Genomic DNA, 23,279 nt, shown 5'->3' on the forward strand with positions numbered 1-23,279 from the left:
TAAACAAGGCAGTAGGTAAACAAGGCAGTAGGTAAACAGGGTAGTAGGTAAACAAGGCAGTAGGTAAACAAGGCAGTAGGTAAACAAGGCAGTAGGTAAACAAGGTAGTAGGTAAACAAGGCAGTAGGTAAACAAGGTAGTAGGTAAACAAGGCAGTAGGTAAACAAGGTAGTAGGTAAACAGGGTAGTAGGTAAACAAGGTAGTAGGTAAACAAGGCAGTAGGTAAACAAGGCAGTAGGTAAACAAGGCAGTAGGTAAACAAGGCAGTAGGTAAACAAGGCAGTAGGTAAACAAGGTAGTAGGTAAACAAGGCAGTAGGTAAACAAGGCAGTAGGTAAACAAGGTAGTAGGTAAACAAGGCAGTAGGTAAACAAGGCAGTAGGTAAACAAGGCAGTAGGTAAACAAGGCAGTAGGTAAACAAGGCAGTAGGTAAACAAGGTATTAGGTAAACAAGGCAGTGGGTAAACAAGGTATTAGGTAAACAAGGTATTAGGTAAACAAGGCAGCAGGTAAACAAGGCAGCAGGTAAACAAGGCAGCAGGTAAACAAGGCAGTATGTAAACAAGGCAGTAGGTAAACAAGGCAGCAGGTAAACAAGGCAGTAGGTAAACAAGGCAGTATGTAAACAAGGCAGTGGGTAAACAAGGCAGTGGGTAAACAAGGCAGTAGGTAAACAAGGCAGCAGGTAAACAAGGCAGTATGTAAACAAGGCAGTATGTAAACAAGGCAGTATGTAAACAAGGCAGTGGGTAAACAAGGCAGTAGGTAAACAAGGCAGCAGGTAAACAAGGCAGTAGGTAAACAAGGCAGCAGGTAAACAAGGCAGTATGTAAACAAGGCAGTGGGTAAACAAGGCAGTGGGTAAACAAGGCAGTAGGTAAACAAGGCAGCAGGTAAACAAGGCAGTATGTAAACAAGGCAGTGGGTAAACAAGGCAGTAGGTAAACAAGGCAGTAGGTAAACAAGGCAGCAGGTAAACAAGGCAGTAGGTAAACAAGGCAGTGGGTAAACAAGGCAGTGGGTAAACAAGGCAGTGGGTAAACAAGGCAGTAGGTAAACAAGGCAGCAGGTAAACAAGGCAGTAGGTAAACAAGGCAGTGGGTAAACAAGGCAGTGGGTAAACAGGGTGTTCACCGGGTCATTCTTCCGCGCCACCTTTACCCTTTTACCCGGTAAAACTGGTAAATGACTTTACCTTGCCGAGGCCTACGCTCGTTTACCCCCCGCCCCCCCGCCCAGGACCTCTTCTTCAGCAGGAGGTGCGTTGTCGACGCACGTGTCGACCACTTCACGGGGACGTTGCCAAGTTCTTGTTCCCCGCAGCGGGGGAGGGCGGCTGCGCTGCCGCCGCCAGCAATCCCAATTGAGTCGTTTGCAGGTAAAGCAAGAAATAATTACAGTTAATTTGGAGCTTTCATGACGGCAGGAATTACTCTTTGGTTCTTTTGGTAAAGTCACGTATAAGGCCTCGACACAGAGGCGTGGTTTCTCTGTGTGCCTATGTACGTCTCTCTATGTATCTCTGGGATATCTGTCTCTACTTATATGTCTGTCTATATGTCTCTGGTTCTGTGTTTAATCTCTCTCTAAAATTTAGCATTCTCAGGAAGAACGTAATCAACCAGGTAGGGTGTTGACTGTTATGTTAGCCGACTCTCTGTTGTATTACATTACATTTCTAAGTATACTAGATTTGTGTTTCTATCTCATTTATACCTGATGATGATTGCTTGTGTTGCAATCGAAACGTCGTATGCTAGTATTTAATTTATTACTTTCTCTTTATACGTCAATTTACCGAAAGAACCAAAGAGTAAATAGTTACAGCTTTGGGATGTTTGTTTGAACCGCTGCCAGTTACGGTGCCAGGTCCCCCACTTCCGGTTGGCTACGTACGATGCGGGAGATGTTCACCACACGTGCATAGAGCGAACCCCCGTAGATTCGTACGGAGACCCGTAGATTTGTACCCGAAAGCCTGCTGACTCGCAGACGCACACACAGGCTCACGTAAAGACCCACGGAATGGCACGGAGATCCACGGACCCGCACGGAGAAGACCCACGGACTCGCACGGAGATCAACGGACTCGCACGGAGAAGACCCGTGGACTCGCACGGAGATCCACGGACTCGCATAGAGAAGACCCACGGACTCGCACGGAGATCCACGGACTCGCACGGAGAAGACCCGTGGACTCGCACGGAGATCCACGGACTCGCATAGAGAAGACCCATGGACTCGCATGGGGATGACCCATGGACTCGCACGGAGAGCACCCACGGACTCACAGAGAGGCCCTTCAATTCAAGATGAGGGTTGGAAAACGAGAGAAGCCCGGGGAAACCCGTGTAGTAGAAGAGGGGGGTGGAGAGAGACCATAGTGTGAGATCGAACCCAGGCGCTGCGTGGCGTGAGCACTTCGCTGCAGCGACGGTTGGCGGATCACCACACAAATATTTAGAAACTCCCTTCCCATGGGAGGGCATCCAGGAGGAAGAGGAGCGGTAACAGCGAAGTGGACCGATCGCCACGTGTCCAGCTGTACGCCGGGGATAGAGCGTTGCCCCCTTTCGCAAGGCGTGGGTTTTCCTCCCATGGGTATAAGAAACAGCACGACCCGTCATCATTAAATCGGCTGACATCTTACAAGTAAAAAAAACCCAAGGCAGCAGCAGCAGCAGAACCCTTCGAGAGAAAGAGCCTTAAGGACTCGTCTCTCCTGGATAAATGAGGACACGTTATTTTATTATTATCACCACCATGCACGAGCAAACACGTGTGCAGGAACACGCAGCAAGGGAACGCGCGGGGGGGGGGGGGGGGGGAGACGTGAATTATAATTTTTAAAAAAACGACACGCGCGCGTTCAATACTCGGTGGAGTTGAGTCACGGACAATTCGGCTTCGTGCAATAATTCATCTTTCTGCGCGCGCGCTTGACCTCCACGCGCCCCCGCACCGCACAGGGACAGGACAACAATCATACTCTCCGCGACTTGTGTGGTATGGGGACCTGTGTGGAGGAGGGAGGGAGGGAGATGCGGTGGTGGTAATGATGGTTTGGTGGGGCTGCCGCCTTGCTAGGGGGATGGGCGAGCAGAGAGGGGAGTGAGCGATTGGTGGTGGTGAGCGAGTGGTGGTGAGTGAGCGAGTGGTGGTGAGTGAGCGAGTTGGTGGTGAGTGAGCGAGTGGTGGTGAGTGAGCGAGTGGTGGTGAGTGAGCGAGTGGTGAGTGAGCGAGCGAGTGGTGGTGAGTGAGTGAGTGAGCGAGCGAGCGAAGGAGCGAGCGAAGAGACGCGCGACGGAGAGGCAAACAGATGGGCACCGAGCCAGGCAGACCGGGGGCCGTGCCGGCAGACAGGTCAAAGGTTAAACGTCTCGCTGCCTCCCGTGCGTACAAACGCAGACAACGACCAGCCCCTTCATGTTGGTTCTCCGTCTGTAATGCTCGGCGAGGGGGGGGGGGTTTACCGGGGTGCGGTCGCGTGGCAAGTTTCACGGAGATCCCCGTGCGATCCGCCAACCCCCCCGTTTGGCTGCAAAGCGCCGCACGGTCGGCGGGTTCGTACGCGGGGAACAACGCAGGCCAGGAACCCTCGCACCTACGAAGGGCCGGCACGGCACACGAGGGGGTGGAAGTCCGAGTGGATCTAGGGGAGGCCCAGGACCGGCTCAAGATATAAAATTGCCACCGATGTTAGCGGTGGCTGGGAATCCAACCCGGGTCACCGGGTTCGTAGCGCAACACAAAAACCGCTGCACTACCGCTTGCAGCACTATCAACGCACTCGTTCACAATCTCTCACACTCACATGCTCACGCTCACACACACACACACTTGCACTCACACTCACATGCTCACACTCACGCTCACACACACACTCACATGCCCACACTCACACTCGCATGCAACACACACTCACACACACTCACATGCTCGCACACACACTCGCATGCCCACACTCACACACACTCACACTCGCATGCCCACACTCACACACACTCACACTCGCATGCCCACACTCACACACACTCACACTCGCATGCCCACACTCACACACACTCACACTCGCATGCCCACACTCACACACACTCACACGCACTCACACACACTCACACACTCGTATGCTTACACACACACTCACACGCAGCTGCGTTCTGCGCGATCCTGAAAAGCGTACGACTTTAATTTGCGGTAGCAGAGCGCCACTCCTGGCCAGAGTGCGACTTTCTCTCCCTCTCTCGCTCTCACTCGCTCTCTCTCTCTCGTTCTCTCTCTCTCTCACTCGCTTCGCTCTCTCTCGTTCTCTCACTCACTCACTCGCTCTCTCTCGCACTCTCACTCACTCACTCGCTCTCTCTCGCTCTCTCACTCACTCACTCTCTCTCTCGCTCTCTCACTCACTCTCTCGTTCTCTCTCTCTCTCACTCACTCGCTTCGCTCTCTCTCGCTCTCTCACTCACTCACTCTCTCTCTCGCTCTCGTTCTCTCACTCACTCACTCTCTCTCTCGCTCTCGTTCTCTCACTCACTCACTCTCTCACTCGCTCTCTCACTCACTCACTCACTCTCTCTCTCGCTCTCTCGCTCAGCAACCGAGCGAGCGAGAGGTGGGGGGGGGGGCTCTTGCCGCAAGCCCGCGGAGAAGAGAGCCGCCCGTAAGATTCTCCTACACGAACCCTTCCCCCCTCCTCCCTCTCCTCTCTCTCCTCCACCTCCTCCTGCTGCTGCTGCTCCCTCCCATCTAATGAGAGCCACATGTGCCCCAAGCAGCGGTGAGTCCACGGCAAGCAGCGCCCCCCCCCCCCGGGGGAGACTGAGCAGTTGGACTGGTGGAGCTGTAGGGGGTGAAGATAGAGGGGGGGTAGAGGGAAGGGGGCAGGGAGACACTCACTCACGCACGCTCAGTCACTCACTCAAGCACACGCTCACTCACGCACGCTCACTCACGCACACTCGCGCACGCTCACTCGCACACGCTCACTCGCACACTCGCACACGCTCACTCGCACACTCGCTCTCTTTCTCCGCCGAGAAAATCAACCCCCCCAAGCTCTCCGGCGCCTCGGCGATCTTGGCCGCGGCGTCCCGACGTTTCGCGCCGCGGGCTGAAGAAGGACGGGGGGGGGGGGGAGAATTCACCCTCCCAGCACGCGGGGAGCCGAAACGGAGAGAGACAAGACCCTGCTCCTCCTGCTCCTCCTGCTCCTCGTCACCGTCCCGGGCACCGCCGCACAGCCAGCAGCCAGCCTCCTCGCACACTCCATCCATCCATCCATCCCGGGGCCACGTCACTTAGCCTTTTAAACCGCGCAATGAAACGGGATGATAAACAGAGCACGCCCGCTGCTTCGCCATCTCATTACGCTAATCAGATCCATGCCTCGGCAAAACACAAAAAACCTCACCGCCAATTTCAACCGCTCACCCCCCTCCCTGCCCCCTCCCCTCCCTCCCCGCAACGCACGGCTCCCCCAGGACAGCGCGGGCCTGGAAGGGCTTCGAGATCTCTCCGCCATTGGCAGAGGGCACGGGGAGGGGGCACCTTGAGCGAGCGGCGGTGTTTTTGGGTTTTGCCAAGGTCGGGGTTTCGGGGGAGGGCTCCCGCTTCGTCTTCCCGTCGCTGCTCCATCAAGGCCCCCCCCCCACCACTGCTCCCCCCCCCACACCCCGAAGGGGCCCGACAACGTCAAGGGGCCGGTAACAAACGGCACCGCCAAGTTGGCAACAGATAAAAGGGACGACGATTACGACGACGGTGATGATGATGATTATATATGGTGATGACAATGACGACGATGGGAGGGGATTCTTCCGCAGTGGAAAAGTGCGATGGAAGAGGAGGCCAATGGCAATGCAGCCATGACCTGCAGTGGGGTGAGCGAGTGAGTGTGAGTGAGTATGGGTGAGTGGGTGAGCGAGTGTGAGTGGATGAGTGGGTAGGTGAGCATGTGATTATTTGGATGGGTGAGTGGGTGAGCGGGTGAGTGTGAGTGAATGGAAGAACTAGTGAGTGCGAGTGGATGGGCGAGTGGGTGAACGAGTGAGTGTGAGTTGATGGACGAGTGGGTGAGTGAGTGAGTGAGCAAGTGAGTGTGAGTGCGAGGATGGATGAGCGAGTGAGTGTGAGTGAGTTGATGAGCGAGTGGGTGAGCGAGTGAGTGTGTGGATGGGTGAGTGGGTGAGCGAGTGAGTGTGAGTGCGAGTGAGTGGATGGATGAGCGAGTGAGTGTGAGTGAGTTGATGGGTGAGTGGGTGAGCGAGTGAGTGTGAGTGAGTTGATGGGCGAGTGGGTGAGTTGTTGCGAGCAACAGCGTGGTGCTGGATGAGACAAAAGTTTGTCAACAAAAGGGGGGCCATTTTAATGTCCGTGTCTCTCATCATCATCATCACGGTGGCTAGGAGATGTTAACTCCCTCGCCTGTCACGCAGGAAGCCGTGGGTTCGATCCCAACCCTGACGATGCCTGCCGCTGTATACATTTCATGTTCTCTCCGTGGTCGAGTGGATTTTTCTCAGGAGGTCCCTCCGGGTTTTTCCCTCCACATTTAGAGTCGCCGTACATTGCCACGCGAGATCGTTCGTGAGGGCCGGGTCGATCCTGAACAAGCGCCTCAGCTGGTGACGTAAAAATGGAGTTGCAAGTTGTGTTTTAGATACCACAGCGGAATCGGCAGCAGCAGCAGCAGGATTCCTACTTGGGCAAAATTTGTCCTTGGGTGAGAGTGGACTATGGGTGAGGGTGGACTACGGGTGAGGGTGGACTGCTGGTGAGGGTGGACTGCGGGTAAGGGTGGACGCGTCAATTCGATTGGCAAGTTTGTGCCACAGCCGTATCGCTCGCTCGCTCGCTGCGTCAACCTCCTCCGAGGGTAACGCGGGGAGGGTAATGCGGGGAGGGTAACGCGGGGGAGGGTAATGCGGGGAGGGTAACGCGGTGGAGGGTAACGCGGGGGAGGGTATCCACCGGCGACGGCGAAGATGACGAACGATCGGTCGCCCCCCCCCACACCGCTCACAATTTCAAAGCGGCAAAACCCAATAGACGCGTGGGGGGTTTGAACCCGGGCCGCGCGCGCCAGCGGCGGTCGGTAAATCGGCACCGACGGAGGGACGCGGCTTCGGCTGTACGTGGGGGGGGGGGGGGGGGGGGGGGGCTTTGTCCGGTTACGGTGATAACAACAACAAGGAAGTTAATGAGCCCGGAAGACGGAGTTGCAAGCAAGGCTGCTCACCATACCCCAACAGAGACATCAACGACAGCCGGAGGCTCTCGCCGTGTCGGGTTTCGCACGGGCAGACTCGGCGGGGTCGGAGGCGAGAGGTCGCGGGCGAGAGGTCGCGGGCGAGCGAGCCGTCGCCGCCGCCGCCTTTGAACGGCCTGGCGGCTCGCCGCCCAGCGGGACGAGGCGGCAGGTCACGTGACCAAATCGAGGGCTCCTGATGCGAGGCTTTCGTGACTGCAGGAATCAACACTATCCGGTTGTTTCGGTAAAGTCACGGGGGTAGAAAACTAATACAAGCTTTGTCAAATCCACGCTCGCGTTCCAGCGTAGCTGGGGAGCGCGTCGCAATCCGCTCGCGACATCGCCGGCGCTGACGCGCTCCAAGGCCGTTCATCTATCTAACCGACAAAGCCGGCCCGAGTCTCGGGGCTTCCTTGTCGGCAGGAGGGTGCTGCCGCTACGCTGGGCCGTGAACTCCTGGCGAGGCTTCGGCCCGGGGACAAGACCCGGGGAAGCCCACGGCGCCACCGCGTGGATCGGAGGCCGGCGAGAGCGGCGAGCGCGCAGGCCGACCGCCGCCTTTGCCACGGGGCCCTCGAAGCAAAACTAAAAACTGTGTAAACTAAAAACTTGTAAACTAAAAACCGTGTTTTTAGTTTACGAAGCTGGTGCCCCCGCAGAGTTGTACAGATCTTTTTCAGAAGCGACCTGAAATCAAATGACGGCTTGTCACGTGGAAAGTTACAGCAACAGCCAAATACTCAGAACGCGTGACGTCGATTTTAAATGAGGGGAAAAAACGGAGAAAAATCCACGTGATCACGGAGAGAGAGACACGCAAACTCCGAATCTACAGCAGGTGTCACGGTCGTGATCGAACCCACGGCCTCCTGTACACCAGGCGAGGGAGTTAACATCTCCTAGTCACTGTGATGATTCACCCTCACCACGGTGCGATTCACCGTCACGATTAGGGTCCGAGATTTATACACGCACACACGTGGGAGCGCACGCATACACGCACGCACACACACACACAGGTGTTCGCACCGAAAGACACGGGCAGGCTCAGGGGACCGCTTGGGATATCCGTCGCCGACGCTGTCCCCGAGTTGGAATCGAACTCGGTCCGCCGCCTTCGAAGCCGGCGGACCGCTCCCTACAGGACACGCACACGCACGCGCAGATGCGCGCGCGCCCGCACCGCCCCTCAGCAGTCCAAACAAACACAGCCCAAGAAGCACTCGGCCTCTGTTTACGAAACGCGACGGATCTTCGCACTGAACGTAAACCGTTTAAAATTGCCTTCCGGCTACAGCTCGGGGAAATAAGGGGGGGGAGGGGCGGACTGGGGGGGGCAGCGCGGTGGGGTAGAGGAGCACACGACCATGGGGGTCGACGGCACCGCAGGCCCGATTAGCGGCGGTGACTGGAGGGGTGGTGGGTGAGGGACTCCACGTACTTCCGACGGCACCGGACCGGGAAGAACCACGCGGCAACATCGCACCCCCCCCCCCCCACGTGCGCTTGCAGGATGACCGCGCACGGCAAAAGTAATTGGCGACGATTTGACGACGGCCGGCGACCGAGATCTATCCCCTCGAAGGCCGCGTCTCGTTGACGCGCTGCGCACGTTGAGCAACGTACGTAGGTAACCGTGCCCGTCGTCATCGTCGGAGGTGGTGGTGGAGGTGGTGGTGGTGCTGGTGGTGAGGGGAGAGGAAGAGCAAACTGGAAGCGCGCACAGAGAGGACGCCGCCGCCGCGTCTCGGCGCTCGGCAGCGCTCCACAGGTCTCGCCGCTGCGATCCGCATCTCCCGGCACGGCAGCTGAAACTTCGGTGTACACCCCCCCCACCGCCCCCCCCCCGCCCCCGGCAGGATCTCCGGGTTGGCCATGGCGCGGTGCGGCGCTAGCAGCTGCCCACACGTGACGTGGGCACGCGCGCACAGAGGGCGCGACGCGCGCGCGTCACCTAGCAAGCGGCCGCCCCTCACCTGCTGATCTCGCAGGCGACGCGCCCCTTGACCTCGATGACGTCGCTGGGCGAGCAGTAGCCCAGGCGGCGCAGGACGCGCTTGCGGTTCTTGAGCTCGTCGGCCTGCAGCACGGTGCGGGCACGCTTCAACTCGCGGCGGGCCGCCTTCACCTCCACCGCCAGCTGCACGCACAAACACACACACGCACACACGCACGCACGCACACACGCTCACGCACACACACACACACACGCACGCACACACACGCACACACACACGCACACACGCACGCATGCACACACGCACACACGTTAGTGGCGTTGTGTGTGTATTAGTGGTATGTGTGTGTTAGCGGTGGGTATTGTGTGTGTATTAGTGTGTGTGTGTGTGCGTTAGCGGTGTGTGTGTGTGTTAGTGTGTCTGTGTTAGTGTGTGTGTTAGCGGTGTGTGTGTGTTAGTGTGTGTGTTAGCGGCGTTGTGTGTGTGTTAGCGGTGGGTATTGTGTTAACGGTGTATGTGTGTGTGTGTTAGTGGTGTGTGTGTGTGTGTGTGTTAGTGGTATGTGTGTTAGCAGTGTGTGTGTGTGTGTGTTAGCGGTGTGTGTGTGTTAGTATGTGTGTGTCTGTTAGCAGTGTGTGTGTGTTAGCGGTGTGTGTGTGTTAGCAGTGTATGTGTGTGTGTGTTAACGGTATGTGTGTGTGTGTTAACGGTATGTGTGTGTGTGTTAACGGTATGTGTGTGTGTGTTAGCGGTGTGTGTGTGCGTTAGCAGTGTATGTGTGTGTGTGTTAACGGTATGTGTGTGTGTGGTTAGCAGTGTATGTGTGTGTGTGTGTGTTAACGGTATGTGTGTGTGTGTTAGCGGTGTGTGTGTGTGTGAGTTAGCAGTGTATGTGTGTGTGTTAACGGTATGTGTGTGTGTTAGCGGTGTGTGTGTGTGTTAGCGGTGTGTGTGTGTTGGCGGTGTGTGTGTGTTCACGGGAGGTGTGTGTCTGTTAGCAGTGTGTGTGTGTGTTAGCGGTGTTGTGTGTGTGTTAGTGGTATGTGTGTGTGTGTTAGCGGTGGGTATGTGTGTGTGTTAGCGGTGTATGTGTGTGTGTTAGCAGTGTGTGTGTGTGTTAGCGGTGTGTGTGTGCTAGCGGTGGGTATGTGTGTGTGTTAGCGGTGTATGTGTGTGTGTTAGCAGTGTGTGTGTGTGTGTGTGTTAGCGGTGTGTGTGTGCTAGCGGTGGGTATGTGTGTGTGTTAGTGGTATGTGTGTTAGCGGTGTGTGTGTGTGTTAGCAGTGTGTGTGTTAGCAGTGTATGTGTGTGTGTTAGCGGTGTGTGTGTGTGTGTTAACGGAATGTGTGTGTGTGTTAACGGTATGTATCTGTGTTAGTGGTGTGTGTGTGTTAGTGATATGTGTGTGTTAGCTGTGTATATGTGTGTTAGCAGTATGTGTGTGTGTGTTGGCGGTGTGTGTGTGTTAACGGAATGTGTGTGCGTGTTAACGGTATGTATCTGTGTTAGCGGTGTGTGTGTGTGTGTTAGCGGTTTGTGTGTGTGTGTTAGCACTGCGTGTGTGTGTGTTACAAGTGTGCGTGTGTGTGTGTTACAAGTGTGCGTGTGCGTGTGTAGGGTGGTTAGGCGGGCGGCCGTGGTGCTGCCAACCCACCACCTCGTGTGCCGTGCCGGCCTTCATGAAGTACTCGCTAACAGCACTTGCCCCAACAGCCTGTTAAAGCTATATGGGGGATCTTTGTCTTTGGTATGTGTGCGTGTGACTGTATCCGATGGAGGACCACACAAAGTGCACACGGCACTCAGCCCCTACGCAGAGATTAGGGGCCAGCGTTGTTTAGGGGCAGCATGGCCAGAATCACACACAGACACACACACAGACACACACACAGACACACACACAGACACACACACAGACACACACACAGACACACACACAGACACACACACAGACACACACACAGACATACACACAGACACACAGAGACACACACAAAGATCCCCCGTATAGCCTTAACAGACTGTTGGGGCAAGTGCTGTTAGCGAACACCTATGAAGGCCGCAAGGGTACACGAGGGGGTGGGTGGCCAGCATCACGCCCGACCGCCTTTGTCTCCCCAGTGGCGATAATCGTCACTGGTGTTGGCCGTGAGCGGGAATCGAACTCGGGTCGCCGGGTTCATAGCGCAGCGCGCTAACCGCTACACTATCGCTCCCCACAGACACACACAGACAAACACACACACAGACATACCAGACGAGAATCACACACACACACCAGACTAGAATCACACACACACACACCAGACTAGAATCACACACACACACACCAGACTAGAATCACACACACACACACCAGACTAGAATCACACACACACACACCAGACTAGAATCACACACACACACCAGACTAGAATCACACACACACACCCCAGAATAGAATCACACACACGCACGCACGACACACAAGACATGTACGCACACAAACACACACGGGCCCACACCACAACCATATTATGTAACACGTGCGCACACACACACACGGGCCGCATGAGAACAACAACCGCCGTTCGCCACTAAGTGTTGTTGACGTCGCTTGCGGCGCCTGTGCCAAGCGCGGTGCGCGCTAGCCACATCCGGACAAAGCTCCCCCGAGTAGCCTCAACAGGCTGTTGCAGCAAGTGCCGTTAGCGAGCACCTGTTAAGGCCGGCAGGGGGCACGGGGGGCTGGGCGGCCAGCACCACGCCCGGCCGCCTTTGTCTCCCCAGTGGCGATGTTCACACGCCGCACCGGGTACTCATTCGAGGCCGAGTCGACCTAGGCGAGGCCCAGGACCGGTTCAGATAATCGTCACCGGTGATGGCCGTGAGCGGGAATCGAACTCGGGTCGCCGGGATCGTAGCGCAGCGCTGTAACCCGCTACACCACCGCTCCTCACACACACACTGCACGCGTACAACAACAACCGCCATTCACAACTAAGTGGCGGTGACGTCACCACGGCGCTTGTGCCAGGCCAAGTGCACTTTGAGGCCACGTGAAGTGTCGAACGCCAGTTGGCAGGAGGTCACGGGACAGACCCGGCAGGTGCCACGGGTCGACTGACTGAGATGAGTGGCCGATGCACCACCTGTGCCTCCCTACTGTGCCAACTCGCTGTGCTTTAGCCACCCGGCACTCCGCTCATTGTTGTGAGAGCGTCGCTCCTCCGCCCTCCGCTGTTGCTGGAGGGCGACTGCCTCCAACTGCCCAGTAGCGGCCTTCACGAGCCTCCTCCACAGAGGCCGATCTTGACCCCGCTGGTACCAGTCATCGGCAAGTCCACTCAGCTCCACATCCCCCTCCATACACACACACACACACATGCTCCACACACACAGACAGACAGACACACACACACTCCACACACACACGTGCGTACGCGCGGTGCGGGGGGGGGGTCGACAGCTGACCTGCATCTTGTCCTGGCAGCGCCGGCAAAGCTCCTCGAGGGCGGGGTCCGCGTGCAGCGGGTGGGAGAACATTCGCCGCTCAAACGCCTCCACCTTCTGCACCAGCTTCTTGAGGCCCGGGTCCTTGATGCCCATGTCGTCCACAGGGTCAAGCAGCGGCACGCCGTCCGGGAAGCGCTTGTGCACCTCCTGGGTACGGCAGAGAGGGACGGAGGGATGAGAGGCGTGGGGGGGGCGGGAGAGAACTTGCGATGACGGGAGTTGTCCTTGTCGTCACCACCGTCGTCACCACCGTCGTCACCACCGTCGTCACCACCGTCGTCACCACCGTCGTCACCACCGTCGTCACCACCGTCGTCACCACCGTCGTCACCACCGTCGTCATCACCGTCGTCACCACGGGGGGAGGGGGGGGGTGAGGCAAGGCCCAAGGGCATGGCGGGGTTCGCCCTTCGAAGGCATCCTCAGCACGGCAACCCACCTCTGTGGGGTTCCCGTGGCACAACAGACGGTGCGGCGAGAGGGACGATCGGCACGAGGCCCATTGCCGCACGGGGTACCGATTGCGGCCGTGCTCCATCCACTGCTGGGTGAAGGCCTGCCCCCCCGGCCCCCCGCCCCCCCCCCCACTCGTCAAGAACTAGAAACCATCGAACAAAAAATTATGCAGACCGCCAAAAGCAGGATAAAATCTGCCATTTTGCGCCGAAACATTGCAGACTCTGCAGTAGCGTTCCGATGGCCTGGGTCCGCAGAAACCACAAGTTGGGGAACCGCCGCTCCAGAGGGGCTACCGCAGCAGGGCCGACCTCCGGCGGGCAGCCGCTGCACCAGCAGTGGAGAGAGCAAGACACGCGCGGAACCAGCGGCAGCGCGCGGCATCCAGGATTAGTGCGGGATCCCGAAACTGTTTTTATATTTTAGCAGGCAAGGCCCCATTGAGTAACGTAGCTCTTTTTCAGCAGCGATTTGGCGATCGCAAATGACAGCTCAACGAAGTGGGCTCATCATCATCTTGTGGACATTCAAAGCGGCCAAATTCTCTAAACGGAAGACCCCGGAGAAAAGTCCACGCGACCACAGGGAGAGAGACGCTCGCAAACTCCAAAATATACAGCAGGTGTCAGGGTCGGGGGATCGAAACAACAACCTCCTGTATACCAGGCGAGGTAGTTAACATCTCCTAGTCACCGTGATGATGATGATGATGAGAGAGACACAGACTCCAAATATACAGCAGGCATCGTCAGGGTCGGGATGGAACCCACGACCTCCAGTATACCAGGCGAGGTAGTTAACATCTCCTAGCCAACGTGATGATGATGATGAGAGAGACACAGACTCAAAATATACAGCAGCAGGCGTCAGGGTCGGGATGGAACCCACGACCTCCTGTATACCAGGCGAGGTAGTTAACATCTCCTAGCCAACGTGATGATGATTAGAGAGACACAGACTCCAAATATACAGCAGCAGGCGTCAGGGTCGGGATGGAACCCACGACCTCCTGTAGACCAGGCGAGGTAGTTAACATCTCATAGCCACCGTGATGATGATGATGATGAGAGAGACGCAGACTCAAAATATACAGCAGCAGCAGGCATTATCAGGGTCGAGGGATGGAACCCACGACCTCCTGTATACCAGGCGAGGTAGTCAACATCTCATAGCCAACGTGATGATGATGATGAGAGAGACGCAGACTCCAAATATACAGCAGCAGCAGCAGGCATTATCAGGGTCGGGTGATGGAACCCACGACCTCCTGTATACCAGGCGAGGTAGTTAACATCTCATAGCCACCGTGGCGCCCAACTCCGTGGCGGCAGGGCCCACTCTTTTTGGAGGCCTCGGGGCCTACGTGGCCAAAACAAAACAACTCCCTCCACTCCACCCGCACATTTTTGGCAACGTCGCAATTTAACTTCTTGACATCTTAAAGGCGCTGGGAGGCGGGCAGAGAATGGGGGGGGTGGGGGAGGAGAGGGGCCTGGCAATGCCGCTGGCGCTGCCAGGAGGAATTAGCGCCGCGATGCGCGACGGACTGCTCGCCAGCGGCGGAGCGCGGTGACGCGCTTGCGTGCGTGCGATGGGACCGCGCGCACGAAGAGTGCGTCTTGTTTTGTTATGATTAGTAGCGCCGCCCCCCCCCCCGCCCCACAACACCGAGCGTCGTTACGACTCTTGCTCCAAAACAACGAGAGAGAATTGGTTCCAACTCAATAGGAGAAATGTTTGGGTTTTTTGGGGGTTTGTGTGTTTTGATTAATTCGTTTGGCGAAACGTTCAAGAATAACACGGCGGCAGGCGAGCAGCTGGCGTGGGGAGAGGAGCGGAGTCGCTAACTCACTCGCTCTCGCTCACTCGTTCACTCGCTCTCTCTAGCTCGCTCGCTTTCTCTCGCTCTCTCGCTCGCTCACTCTCTCTCTCACTCTCTCTCTCGTTCACTCACTCGCTAACTCACTTGGTCACTCTCGCTCTCACTCTCTCTCGCTCTAACTCACTCTCACTCGCTCACTCTCTCACTCACTCACTCTCTCTCTCACTCACTCACTCACTCTCTCACTCACTCACTCACTCTCTCGCTCACTCTCACACTCTCGCTCACTCTCACTCGCTCACTCGCTCACTCGCTCACTCACTAACTCACTCTCACTCTCATACTCTCGCTCGCTGCTCCACTCACTCTCTCACTCACTCACTCACTCTCACTCGCTCTCCTCGCTCTTCTCTCTCGCTCACTCTAGCTCGCTCAGCTCTCACTCTTGATCTCACTCTCACACTCTCCCTCGCTCTCACACTCTCCCTCGCTCACTCACTTCTCCTCGCTCTCATCTCGCTCTCACATCACTCGCTCTCATCGCTCTCTCACTCACTCGCTCTCCTCGCTCTCATCGCTCATCTCGCTCATCGCTCTCACTCGCCACCGCTCACTCCTCTCTCGCTCTCATCGCATCACCTCGCTCTCTCGCTCTCTCGCTCTCGATCGCTAACTTGTCGCTCTCCCTCGCTCTCTCCGCATCTCTCGCTCACCCTCGCTCTCTCTTCGCTCTCACTCACTCGCTCTACATCCTCTCATCGCTCTCATCGCTCTCTCACATCACTCGTCGCTCTCTATCTCTCTCACTCTCTCCTCGCTCTCTCACTCTCTCTCACGCTCTCTCACTCTCTCTCACTCTCTCACGCTCTCTCACTCTCTCTCACTCTCTCACGCTCTCTCTCACTCTCTCTCACGCTCTCTCACTCTCTCTCACGCTCTCTCACTCTCACTCTCTCTCACTCTCTCACGCTCTCTCACTCTCTCTCACTCTCTCACGCTCTCTCACTCTCTCTCACTCTCTCTCACTCTCTCTCACGCTCTCTCACTCTCTCTCACTCTCTCACGCTCTCTCACTCTCTCTCACGCTCTCTCACTCTCTCTCACGCTCTCTCACTCTCTCTCTCTCCCCATCTAGCCCCACGTGAGCGGTTCTCTACCTGCGGTAACGCCCACCGCTGGGGAGGATTGGAGTGAGATGAGAGGGGAGAGAGGCAGGAGAGTGCGTGGAGGGGAGTGGAGCGAGATGAGAGGGGAGAGAGGCAGGAGAGTGCGTGGAGGGGAGTGGAGCGAGATGAGAGGGGAGAGAGGCAGGAGAGTGTGTGGAGGGGAGTGGAGTGAGATGAGAGGGGAGAGAGAGGCAGGAGAGGGCGTGGAGGGGAGTGGAGCGAGATGAGAGGGGAGAGAGGCAGGAGAGTGTGTGGAGGGGAGTGGAGCGAGATGAGAGGGGAGAGAGAGGCAGGAGAGTGTGTGGAGGGGAGTGGAGCGAGATGAGAGGGGAGAGAGGCAGGAGAGGGCGTGGAGGGGAGTGGAGCGAGATGAGAGGGGAGAGAGGCAGGAGAGGGCGTGGAGGGGAGTGGAGCGAGATGAGAGGGGAGAGAGGCAGGAGAGTGTGTGGAGGGGAGTGGAGCGAGATGAGAGGGGAGAGAGAGGCAGGAGAGTGCATGGAGGGGAGTGGAGCGAGATGAGAGGGGAGAGAGGCAGGAGAGTGCGTGGAGGGGAGTGGAGCGAGATGAGAGGGGAGAGAGGCAGGAGAGGGCGTGGAGGGGAGTGGAGCGAGATGAGAGGGGAGAGAGGCAGGAGAGTGTGTGGAGGGGAGTGGAGCGAGATGAGAGGGGAGAGAGAGGCAGGAGAGTGCGTGGAGGGGAGTGGAGTGAGATGAGAGGGGAGAGAGAGGCAGGAGAGTGTGTGGAGGGGAGTGGAGCGAGATGAGAGGGGAGAGAGAGGCAGGAGAGTGCGTGGAGGGGAGTGGAGTGAGATGAGAAAGGAGAGAGAGGCAGGAGAGTGTGTGGAGGGGAGTGGAGTGAGATGAGAGGGGAGAGAGAGGCAGGAGAGTGTGTGGAGGGGAGTGGAGCGAGATGAGAGGGGAGAGAGAGGCAGGAGAGTGCGTGGAGGGGAGCGGAGCGAGATGAGAGGGGAGAGAGAGGCAGGAGAGTGCGCATGGAATTTCCCTTTTGCCACTGTCCTACGATCGCTCCTTCCGAAATGGCCCCCTCCCCTCCAGCCCCCCACCCCACCTCCGTCCGGTCCGATAGCAGCGCCCCCCCCCCCATCATCACCACCACAACGTCCTCCGTGCGCCAAAGGAACACGCGCAGGAAACACACAAACACCTTCCCGGCAGCAGAGAGCGCGAGCCAACTCCCTCTCCTCCACCCCAGCACCACTCCTCAGGGGCCAAGGTCGGAGCCCGCTCCCACCACCACCACCACCCACCACCACCCACCCACCACCTCCACCACCCACCCACCGCCCCGCGGCTCCACCCGGCGCTCCGGCCGCACCGCGCGAGGCAGCTTGATTAATTCTCGAGCCGGACAGCTCCACATCACCCCCCCCCAACCAGGGACAGATCTCCCTCCATTCCTACCCCCTCCACACACTCTCCCGCCCCTCCACTCTCACCCCCCTCCACACACTCTCCAGCCCCTCCCCTCTCACCCCCCTCCACGCACTCTCCCGCCCCTCCCCTCTCACTCCCCTCCACACACTCTCCCGCCCCTCCCCTCTCACCCCCCTCCACACACTCTCCCGCCCCTCCCCTCTCACCCCCCTCCACGCACTCTCCCGCCCCTCCCCTCTCACCCCCCTCCACGCACTCTCCCGCCCCTCCACTCTCACCCCCTCCACGCACTCTCCCGCCCCTCCCACCCCCCTCCACACACTCTCCCGCCCCTCCACTCTCACCCCCCTCCACGCACTCTCCCCGCCCCTCCCCTCTCACCCCCCCTCCACACACTCTCCCGCCCCTCCCCTCTCACCCCCCTCCACGCACTCTCCCGCCCCTCCCTCTCACCCCACTCCACACACTCTCCAGCCCCTCCCCTCTCACCCCCCTCCACGCACTCTCCCGCCCCTCCCTCTCACCCCCCCCACCGCACTCTCCCGCCCCTCCCCTCTCACCCCCCTCCACACACTCTCCCGCCCCTCCCTCTCACCCCCCTCCACACACTCTCCCGCCCCTCCCCTCTCCACCCCCCTCCACAACACTCTCCAGCCCCTCCCCTCTCACCCCCCTCCACGCACTCTCCCGCCCCTCCCCTCTCACCACCCCTCCACACACTCTCCCCGCCCCTCCCCTCTCACCCCCCTCCACGCACATTCTCCCCGCCCCTCCCCTCTCACCCCACTCCACACACTCTCCAGCCCCTCCCCTCTCACCCCCCTCCACGCACTCTCCCGCCCCTCCCCTCTCACCCCCCCCACGCACTCTCCCGCCCCTCCCCTCTCACCCCCCTCCACACACTCTCCCGCCCCTCCCCTCTCACCCCCCCCACGCACTCTCCCCCGCCCCTCCACACACTCTCCCCGCCCCTCTCACCCCCCCCACGCACTCTCCCGCCCCTCCCCTCTCACCCCCCTCCACGCACTCTCCCCGCCCCTCCCCTCTCACCCCCCCTCCACGCACTCTCCCGCCCCTCCCTCTCACCCCCCTCCACGCACTCTCCCGCCCCTCCCCTCTCACCCCCCTCCCGCACTCTCCCCGCCCCTCCCCTCTCACCCCCCTCCACACACTCTCCCGCCCCCTCCCCTCTCACCCACCCCCACGCACTCTCCCGCCCTCCCCCCTCTCACCCCCCTCCACGCACTCTCCCGCCCCTCCCCTCTCACCCCCCTCCACGCACTCCTCCCGCCCCTCCCCTCTCACCCCCCTCCACGCACTCTCCCGCCCCTCCCCTCTCACCCCCCCACGCACGGCTCTCCCGCCCCTTCCCATCTCACCCCCTCCAGCGCACTCCTCCCGCCCTCCCCTCTTCACTCCCCCCGCCACGCACATATCCCTCCTCGCCGCTCCCTCCCTCTCACCCCCCCTCCACGCACATCTTCCCCGCCCCTCACCCTCTACACCCCTCCAGTCCACGCACTCTCCCCGCCCTCCCCTCTCACCCCCCTCCACGCACTCTCCCCGCCCCTCCCCTCTCACCCCCCCCACGCACTCTCCCCCCCCACTCCCCTCTCCCCCCCTCCACGCACTCGCCCCCGCCCCTCCCCGTCTCACCCCCCCTCCACGCACTTCTCCCGCCCCTCCCCTCTCCAACCCCCCTCCACGCACTCTCCAGCCCCCTCCCTCTCACCCCCCTCCAACGCACTCATCCGCGCCCCTCCCCTCTCACCCCCCTCAGCGCACTCGCCCGCCCCTCGCCCCGCTCACCCCCCGCTCCACGCACATCTCCCGCCCCTCCCCTCTATCACATCACCCCCCCAACGCACTCGCCCGCCCTCCCCTCTCACCCCCCTCCACGCACTCCTGACAGCGTCTCCCGCCCCTTCCCCTCTCACCCCCCCCACGCACTCTCCCGCCCCTCCCCTCTCACCCCCCTCCACGCACTCTCCCGCCCCTCCCCTCTCACCCCCCCTCCACGCACTCTCCCGCCCCTCCCCTCTCACCCCCCTCCACGCACTCTCCCGCCCCTCCCCTCTCACCCCCCTCCACGCACTCTCTCGCCCCTCCCCTCTCACCCACCTCCACACACTCTCCCGCCCTCCCCTCTCACCCCCCCCACGCACTCTCCCGCCCCTCCCTCTCACCCCCCTCCACGCACTCTCCCGCCCCTCCCCTCTCACCCCCCCTCCACGCACTCTCCCCGCCCCTCCCCTCTCACCCCCCTCCACGCACTCTCCCCGCCCCTCCCCTCTCACCCCCCTCCACGCACTCTCCCGCCCCTCCCCTCTCACCCCCCTCCACGCACTCTCCCGCCCCTCCCCTCTCACCCCCCTCCACGCACTCTCCCGCCCCTCCCCTCTCACCCCCCTCCACGCACTCTCCCGCCCCTCCCCTCTCACCCCCCTCCACGCACTCTCCCGCCCCTCCCCTCTCACCCCCCTCCACACACTCTCCCGCCCCTCCCCTCTCACCCCCCCTCCACACACTCTCCAGCCCCTCCCCTCTCACCCCCCTCCACGCACTCTCCCGCCCCTCCCCTCTCACCCCCCTCCACGCACTCTCCCACCCCTCCCCTCTCACCCCCCCTCCACGCCCTCTCCCGCCCCTCCCCTCTCACCCCCCTCCACGCACTCTCCCGCCCCTCCCCTCTCCCCCCCCTCCACGCACTCTCCCGCCCCTCCCCTCTCACCCCCCTCCACACACTCTCCCGCCCCTCCCCTCTCACCCCCCCTCCACACACTCTCCAGCCCCTCCCCTCTCACCCCCCTCCACGCACTCTCCCGCCCCTCCCCTCTCACCCCCCTCCACGCACTCTCCCGCCCCTCCCCTCTCACCCCCCCTCCACGCACTCTCCCGCCCCTCCCCTCTCATCTCGCCCCGCTCAATCCGTCAGTCGACAACCCCCCCCCTCCCCCCACCCACCCACCCACCCGCTTCCCTCTACCCCCCACACTCGGCTAAAGATCCCCCTCGCTCGCCTCTCGCCCCCCCCACCCCCCATCTCTCCCAGGGCCGGTCGTTTGATCGGTGGTGGTGGTGGCGGCGGTTGTGGTGGTGGTTGCGGTGGCAGAGAGTGGAGAAGGGAGAGTGGAGAGAGAGTGAAGGGAGAGTGGAGGAGAGAGTGGAGCAGAGAGTGGAGGGTGGAGGAGTGAGTGGAGGGGTGATTGCAGCTGGCGTTGAGAGCGGGGTGACCAGCTGAGATGGCCTCTAGCCGGGTCTCTGGGACTGCGTCGTGATGGCAGCACGCCGCCGCTGCGCGGAAGGAGTCGATTTCGATGCCCGAACAACAACAACGATGACAACAACAATAACGACCACAACAACGACAACAACGATGACAACAACAATAACGACCACAACAACAACAACAACGACAACAACCACGGTGGCGGTGACTGCGGCCACGTTCCGCTCGGTTTGCCCGGCGCGAAACGGGGAGAGAACGAGTTAACGAACGGAGTTCAAGTGGAGTGGGAAAGGCGATCGCTGCAAGTCACGACCACAATAACGTCGACCACAACGAATGGCGACGTGTCGAGTCCACCGCCGAGCGGGATTTGAACCCCTGACCTCACGATAGCGAGTCGGCACGGACGGACGGACGGGCGCCGTGTGTTTACCAAGCGGAGAGCGCCCCGCGGTTCGCCCAGCGATGCGTAAACACACATCACACACACACATCACATACATCACATACATTACATACATTACAAGCACAACGCGCGCACACACAGAGAAACCGCCGCGCACACAGCCACGACACAGAACAAAAAAATCTCCACCGAGTGACCTCCACCTCAACACCAGGACCCCTTGCAGCCCATCCACCCCAAACAAAGTCCGGTTTAATTTTGACTTGAAACCTTCGTGACTGCAGGGATTCATATTCTTGGTTCTTTCGGTAAAGTCACGGAGAGATAGAATAGAAAAATACAATGTTTGCTTTTTACTTTAAAGAATATGAACCCCAGTTTCACGACTCTGCCACTCAGGGGGCGTGTGCGTGCGTGTGCGTGTGTGTGCGCGTGCGTGTGTCTGTTTGGCCGGATCGAGGGGGCTAAACGGGCGCGGCACGGGCTAGAGAAGAGATGGAGTGACGTGGTACAGAAGGACGTGGAGCTGAGTGGACTTGTCGATGACTGGTACCAGCGGTGTCAAGATCGGCCTCTGTGGAGGAGGCTCGTGAAGGACGCTACTGGGCAGTTGGAGGCAGTCGCCCTCCAGCAACAACGGAGGGCGGAGGAGCGACGCTCACAACAATGAGCGGAGCGCCGGGTGGCTAAAGCGCAGCAAGTTGGTACAATAGGGGGCAGAGGTGGTGCATCAGCCAGTCATCTCGGTTATCTCGGTCGGTCGACCCGTGGCACCTGCTGGGTCTGCCCAGTGATCTCCTGCCAGCGAGCGTTCGACACTTCACGTGGCCTCAAGGTGCACATGGCCTGGCACAAGCATCGTGGTGACGTCACCGCCACTTAGTGGCGAATGGCGGTCGTTGTGTGTGGCGGTAGTGCAGCGGTTGGCGCACTTGCCCCCAACAGTCTGTTAAGGCTATACGGGGGATCTTTGCCTTTGTACGTGCCGAGTTGACCTAGCGGAGGGCCAGGTACACGTTCAGGGTAATCCGTCGCTGGTGTTGGCCGTGAGCGGGAATCCAACTCGGGACGCTGGGGTCACGGCGCAGGGCAGCGCCGACCGCTACACTGGGCCAACTAGGCCTCAAACGCGAACCCAGGTGCGGTGTGAACAAAACATCAGCCACTCGGGGGCAGCTACTCTCCCCTTGTCTCCCCGCGTCTCCCCGAGTCTCCCCGTGTCTCCCCGAGTCTCCCCGTGTCTCCCCGAGTCTCCCCGTGTCTCCCAGTGTCTCCCCCGTGTCTCTCCGTGTCTCTCCGTGTCTCCCAGTGTCTCCCCCGTGTCTCCCCCGTGTCTCTCCGTGTCTCTCCGTGTCTCCCCGTGTCTCCCAGTGTCTCCCCCGTGTCTCCCCCATGTCTCCCCCGTGTCTCCCCCGAGTCTCCCCGTGTCTCCCCCGAGTCTCCCCCGTGTCTCTCCCGTGTCTCCCCTGAGTCTCCCCGTGTCTGCCCCGAGTCTCCCCGAGTCTCCCCGTGTCTCCCCGTGTCTCCCCCGAGTCTCCCCCGAGTCTCCCCCGTGTCTCCCCGTGTCTCCCCGTGTCTCCCCCGAGTCTCCCCGTGTCTCTCCGTGTCTCTCCGTGTCTCCCCGTGCAGGACTTGCCCCCGCGGTGTGTGGCAGGCCACACGGGGGGGACCTGTTGCCTTCGTACCTCGATGGACTTGATGACGCTCTGCCGGTTGTCGTGGGAGCGCAGGTCCTTGGGGAGGTAGAGACGCACGCTGCTCAGTGCCGTGATGAGGCCCAGCGTGATCGGCACCACCTGCCATCGCCGGCGACAAAAACAACGGAATCATCAGCCGCCGTCATCGTCGGCCACGGTCGATCCACTGCTGGATGAAGACCCTCGCCAAGCAGCTGCCGCAGCGACCTCCCGCGATCCGGCGATGTGACGCTCCGCACGGCACCGCCTGCACGCGAAATGAATTTCATCGGGCGCCACGGTGGCCAGGAGATGTTAACTACCTCGCCTGGTTTACAAGAGGTCAGTGGGTTCGATGCCGACCGTGACGACGCCTGCTGCTGTATATTTGGAGTTTGCATCTCTCTCTCTCTCCCTGTGGGCACG

At 59.8% G+C, this 23,279-nt stretch overlaps 1 protein-coding gene across 1 annotated transcript in view; it reads right to left on the minus strand.

Annotated features, from left to right (window-relative positions):
* The window catches only part of MTREX (Mtr4 exosome RNA helicase), a 98,199-nt gene that overhangs the window by 42,294 nt on the left and 32,626 nt on the right, over positions 1-23,279 (minus strand). Inside the window, exons 20-22 of the mRNA XM_061577354.1 lie at positions 22,863-22,973; positions 12,663-12,851; positions 9,228-9,391 (exon numbers count right to left, since the gene is read on the minus strand). Coding sequence (XP_061433338.1) covers positions 9,228-9,391; positions 12,663-12,851; positions 22,863-22,973 — 464 coding nt within the window. The remainder of the gene's footprint in view (positions 1-9,227; positions 9,392-12,662; positions 12,852-22,862; positions 22,974-23,279) is intronic.

This window comes from Lethenteron reissneri, chromosome 64 (genome assembly GCF_015708825.2).
Source record: "Lethenteron reissneri isolate LAM-NWPU_2019-01 chromosome 64, ASM1570882v1, whole genome shotgun sequence".
Taxonomy (NCBI): Eukaryota; Metazoa; Chordata; class Hyperoartia; order Petromyzontiformes; family Petromyzontidae; genus Lethenteron; species Lethenteron reissneri.